Source organism: Oratosquilla oratoria, chromosome 33 (genome assembly GCF_046742065.1).
Source record: "Oratosquilla oratoria isolate Oo_2021 chromosome 33, ASM4674206v1, whole genome shotgun sequence".
Classification (NCBI taxonomy): domain Eukaryota; kingdom Metazoa; phylum Arthropoda; class Malacostraca; order Stomatopoda; family Squillidae; genus Oratosquilla; species Oratosquilla oratoria.
Genome location: NC_134809.1, coordinates 42,362,448 through 42,368,725, shown reverse-complemented (window position 1 = coordinate 42,368,725; position 6,278 = coordinate 42,362,448). Strand labels below are relative to the sequence as shown.

General features: G+C 38.9%; 1 protein-coding gene across 1 annotated transcript; it reads left to right on the top strand.

Annotated features, from left to right (window-relative positions):
• Nucleotides 1-1,000: 1,000 nt before the first annotated feature.
• On the top strand, nucleotides 1,001-2,326 carry LOC143017974 (ATP-dependent DNA helicase Pif1-like). Its single transcript, XM_076173012.1, has one exon. It carries the CDS (start codon nucleotides 1,001-1,003, stop codon nucleotides 2,324-2,326), a length of 1,326 nt encoding a protein of 441 aa, XP_076029127.1.
• The last annotated feature ends 3,952 nt before the right edge of the window (nucleotides 2,327-6,278 follow it).

The following is a 6,278-nucleotide window of genomic DNA, read 5'->3' as shown; positions in this document are numbered from 1 at the left end:
AAATATAAACATAAATATAAATATAAATATAAATATAAATATAAATATAAATATAAATGTAAATATAAATATAAATATAATATAAATAAAAATATAAATATAATATAAATATAAATATGAATATAAAGATATATATAGATATATATATATAGTTATAGATATATATATAAAAATAAATATAAATATATAAATATATATTTAAATATAAATATGAATATAAATGATAAATATAAATATAAATGATAAATGTAAGTATAAGTATAAGTATAAATATGAATATAAACATAAATATAATTATAGGTATAAATATAAATATAAATATGAATATAGATATTGATATACATATGAATATGAATATAGATATGAATATAAGTATAAAGTATATATATATATATATATATATATATATATATATATATACATATATGTATATATATATATTTATAAATATTAATATAGATACAAATATAAATACGAATATTAATATAAACATAAATATAAATATAAATATAAATATAATATAAATATAAATATAAATATAAAATATAAATATAAATATAAATATAAATATAAATATAAATATATATATATATAAATATAATATAATTATATAATAAAATATAAATATATATATAAATATGAATATAGATATAAATATAAATATAAATATAAATATAAATATGAATATAAAATATAAATATGAATACAAATATAAATATAAATATAAATATAAATATAAATATGAATATAAATATAAATATAAATATAAATATAAGTATAAATATAAATATAAACATAAATATAAATATAAATATAAATATGAATATGAATATGAATATAAATATAAATATAAATATAAATATAAATATAAATATAAATATAAATATAAATCAATAATATAATTTTTAAACCTTGACCCGTTTTTGATTCGTTTCCCGTTTCGGTCGCGCACACTACGAAAAGCGGGACACCCCTCTCCGGGGGCCGCACGGCCCACAACATGTTCAAGATCCCGTTAATGGAGTTTGACGAAACTAAAGCGTGCTCCGTCAAGAAGAACACGGAATTGGCGAAGCTCCTACAACAGACCGAGCTGATCGTCTGGGACGAAGTCGTAATGGCGAACAAGAACATGCTGACTGCTGTGGATATCACTCTTAGAGACATCATGGACAACGACGAATTCATGGGGGGCAAAGTGTTTGTGTGCGCAGGAGACTTTCGTCAGATCTTGCCGGTGATAAGAAACGGAGGGAAGGAGCAGGAACTAGCCCACTGCATCAAATCGAGCTACATGTGGGAAGGGCTCGCGAAGATGCAGCTTACGGAGAACGTCCGTCTCAAAAAGGACGACGTCAAGAACAGCAAGTTCGCGAAGCAGCTGTTGACGATCGGGTCTCGCGAAAGCGGCGAGATCTACTTCGGAAGGGGTTTCGGTGTGCGAGCGACTTCGAGAGAGGAGTTGGTCTACAAAGTTTACGACGACTTCGGAGCGAACCACTTGAACCTTTCCTACTTCGAAAAGCGGTCGATAGTCTCGCCGACCAACGACGACGTCGACTCTGTGAACAAGATGATCTACGATCTCAACCAGGAAAAGGAGGTCGTGTACTACAGCGCGGACACGCCGTTGGATCAGGAAACGGATATCCAGGTTTCAGTGTTCAACTCCATGACCAGCCCGTCTGTGCCGTTGCACGATCTGAGGCTGAAGATCGGCTGTATCGTGATGGTGATGAGGAACATCTGTCCTCCTATGATATGCAACGGAACACGTGTGATGGTCACTAACCTCAAGAAACACATTGTGGTGGGGAAAATCTTAGGGGGTGCTTATCGGGGTGAACAGGTATTGATCCCGCGAATTGCTCTGGAGTCGCAGGACACTCCCGTGCCCTTCAGGCGAAAGCAGTTCCCGATAAAGTTGAGTTACGCTATGACGATCAACAAGAGCCAGGGACAGACTTTTGATCGCTGTGGGTTACTGCTGGATTCTGTACATTGCTTCGCGCACGGTCAACTGTATGTAGCCTGTTCTAGAGTAACGAACTGGGACTCTTTGGTGTACTATACGGGCTGGCGAAGGGCTGGAAAAAGTGTTGCCCCCCGGCCTGCTGTTAACGTGGTGTACAGAGAGTTGTTCGAGGATTATTTAGAGGGAGAAGAGGAGGAAAAGGGGCCCACAAAAGCGTCTTTAGTTGCGGCTACCCGCATTCCCGAGGAAGTGGACGAGTCCGACAGGACAAACAACATCCCGGAAGACATACACAAAATCTCAGAGGAGGAATGGCGGAATATGTTAGCGCCCGACTGTTCTCGAAAATAGAAAAGCTGGAGGAAAAGCTGAAGAAGGAGATCGAGGCTGTGATGGTGGCTTTAAACCGCTCTAGCGATGACGAAAGTAGCTCCGATGGCTTCCCGAAGAGAAGCCGTGAATCCGAAGAAGACAAAGAAGAGGGGCACTCTTCAGGGGGTTATGTTACTTCTCCGCCTTTTCCTAAGAAGGTTAAAACAGGGGCGAGCGAAGCGAGCTTGCGCGAAGCGCAAAAGCCCCCTGCGGAGCAGGGCCGGCGAAGCCGGTGGGCTTGTATAAATATAAATATAAATATATACAAATATAGATATAATATTATATGAATATGAATATGAATATGAATATGAATATGAACATGAATATGAATATGAATATGAACATGAACATGAACATGAACATGAACATGAACATGAACATGAACATGAACATGAACATGAATATGAATGTGAATGTGAATATGAATATGAATATGAATATGAATATGAATATGAATATGAATATGAATATGAATATGAATATGAATATGAATATGAATATAAATATAGATATAAATACAGATATGAATATAGATATAAATATAAATGTAAATGTTAATGTAAATATAAAGAGACATTTATATTAACAGCTACTTACATAAATAGAGAGTGAGAGTGTGAAAGTAAGATATTGATACACAAGAGTATGTTGTGTGTAAACAGTTTAAGCAAATGATCTTATAGAACATGGAATATAGAATGAATGAATACTGTGAGGGTTGGGTAACGTTTCCTTTATGTCATTTTCACTGGCTGGCTGGAGGCTGCCTACCAACTGCAAAGGAGGGAGTGGTTGCAGCTTGATGAGGTCGCATTGTTACCAATTAGATGAGAGCCTAAGCCGGAACCACGTGCACGTATGTTTGCATGTTCACATGTGTGTGTGTGTGGGTGCGTGCGTGCGTGTGTGTGTGTGTGTGTGTGTGTGTGTGTGTGTGTGTGTGTGTGTGTGTGTGTGTGTGTGTGTGTGTGTGTGTGTGTGTGTGTGTGTGTGTGTGTGTGTGTGTGTGTGTGTGTGTGTGTGTGTGTGTGTGTGTGTGTGTGTGTGTGTGTGTGTGTGTGTGTGTGTGTGTGTGTGTGTGTGTGTGTGTGTGTGTGTGTGTGTTCGTTTGTGTGTGTGTGTGTATTCTGCGCAGTTGCTAATTAGATATCCCTTTTCGCCAAGTTCCTGGCTGGTCTTGTGGAAGGAGTGATTGTCACGTGATTACTTTTTTTATCTGGTGGAAATGTTACGATGTCGATGTCATTGCGTTCAACGGGATCCGGTGGCGGTGCAAGGGCAAATCAATTCCGTGCCAGTGAAGAAAGACGTTTTCTCCATTTCTCAAATGTGCTCACTTCTGCCTCTGCCACTTCTCCATTTACCTCTCTCTCCCTTCCCGTTTCTCTCCACACTCCTCTCTCTCACCCCTTCCTCTTCCCCTTCTCTCGTTCTCACTTCTTCCCCACTCCCTTTTCTCTTTCTTATTTCTCCTTCTGCCTCTTCTACTTCTTCCCGTTATCCTTATCCTTACATATTATTCACACAATGTAACTGGTGACTGCCCTTCCCACGTCCGGGCAGGACGCTCCTGGGTCGAAAGAGCCGTCGCTACTACCTGGGCATTACCTGACCAAGTGCTTTGTTAAGCATAAATGTTGCAATGTTGGATGTTGCTTTCTATAAAATGTATTCATCGAAAAACGCCTCTGTAGGGGATTGAGGCGTGAGTGCGCCCGCCACGCCAAGACATCACGGTCCTTCTAATACAAATTAAGAATTAACTAGTATTGTACGTCGAACCCTGATTAAGCCCCATTAACCCTCATGACATGCAATTCTACTTCTTCCTCACCTCCTCTTTCCCTCTCTCCCCCTTTTCCCTTCTCCATCCCTCCACACTCCGTTTTTCACTTCTCTTCCTCTCCCAATTCCTATTCTACCCCCTCTCTCCCTCCCCATTCTCCCTCTCCCCATCCTTTCCTCCCACTTCTCTTTCTCCCCCCTCCTCCCTCTTCTCTCTCTCCCCTTCTCCCTCTCCTCCCTCTCTCCCTCTCCCACTTTTGCCTCTCCCCTTCTCCCTCTTCCCTTTTCCCTCTCCCCATTCTTCCTCCCCTTCACTTCCGTTTCTCCCCCCTCCTCCTTCTCTCTCTCTCTCTCTCTCTCTCTCTCTCTCTCTCTCTCTCTCTCTCTCTCTCTCTCTCTCTCTCTCTCTCTCTCTCTCTCTCTCTCTCTCTCTCTCTCTCTCTCTCTCTCTCTCTCTCTCTCTCTCTCTCTCTCTCTCTCTCTCTCTCTCTCTCTCTCTCTCTCTCTTTCTCTCTCTCTCTCTCTCTCTCTCTCTCTCTCTCTCTCTCTCTCTCTCTCTCTCTCTCTCTCTCTCTCTCTCTCTCTCTCTCTCTCTCTCTCTCTCTCTCTCTCTCTCTCTCTCTCTCTCTCTCTCTCTCTCTCTCTCTCTCTCTGTCCCTTCTCCTCCCCCTCTCCCCCGAAAAGAATAAAATGCTATAAGAAAAAGAAAGAAAGCACAAGAAATTATGAAAATAGTTGTGATAAATGAAAAAAAAACAGAAATATATTAGCATCCCACATTTCTTCACTTATCTTAGAGATAATGAAATGCATCAAACAAGACAGCGAAGGACAAAGAATAGGTAAGATCATAACAAGAAAATCAAAAGACTTACAGTCATATTCTTAAACGAGTTTTCAGACCCTGAGAAGGTAAACTTTACAGATTACAAACTTTATGCTCTGTGTGCATAAGGACCATAGCCTATATGTCGTTTGATCTTAGACCCCGGTATCTCGTTTAAGAATACGGACTTTAGACAACAATATGAACATTGTATTCAAAAACCGATGCACCGAGTGTAACCCACCTTACTACAGAGAAAGCGGGCGATAAATCAAGACCAGAATAACACACAAAAATTATAACAAATTACAAAAAATCAGTAATTCAGCCTTAACACACCTCGACAAGACAGGAAACCTACCAGGCTGGAACACCAGGATTCAACATGAAAATGAGAAGAAAAAAATTAGGGCTGCAAAAATTAGCGAAAATAAATTAAACAGTATCCGAGGTGGGTTTATTACACAGTCTCTCCCAACAGTTATGATATTAGTCGAGGGTTGGAAGGAACGAAAAAGAGGGAGGAGCAAATAATCCACATGGTGTATACATATAAATGTCTCGCCTCATGATACCATTACCTTGAAAGTGCGCTCATTGGCAAGAGCCCCTTTTCTACACAAATATCATTTAATTTTCTTTCTTTCCCACAAAAAATGACCTCACAAAAGCGGATGTTTGACCTAGATACTCTATAATCTTACTTTGAAAAGACGCCAATGCTATAACGTCAATAAAAAAAAGAAATGATATCTTGTCTTGTGTTTACATTACCCTTTTGTTCTCAAATTGTCACGATGAATGATTATCACACATGCACGCACACACACATGTGGAGAGTAATGATCCACACTTTGGAGACGATGTGAGTATCGGAGTAAGTAAAGGCTGTTTGGTTCTACAGATTTACTCTAGTAAATCGCAGCCAGTTGTCTTGTGCAGAGCCAGTCGTGAACTACGCTAAGCAAGGAAACTGATCACGAAGGCTGTGATCTTTGCCATACTACATCAATTTCTGTCGTACAGTATATATTTACAATGTGACAAAAGTAGGCATTTGCATGGTTGAGTGATACACTCAATATAAAAGAAAAATATATACAATTATGTTGCATAGAAGGGCATGGCATATTTTGATAATACATGGCGAAAAATAAAATATAAGGATAATTCCTTCTGTGGACGTACGCTTCTCAACGATCGAATCGTTGGTGGACCAGGTGTCTTAAGAGGTTAAAGTTAGCTCGGCTTAATTCCATTGTTAAGTGGGATTCCGTTCGGGTTCTAGTTAGACTTGACGCTCAAGAACCGTTTGGT

Excerpts from the sequence above, each read along its gene's own strand:
- LOC143017974 (XM_076173012.1), top strand. The coding sequence starts at position 1,001 with ATGTTCAAGATCCCGTTAATGGAGTTTGACGAAACTAAAGCGTGCTCC.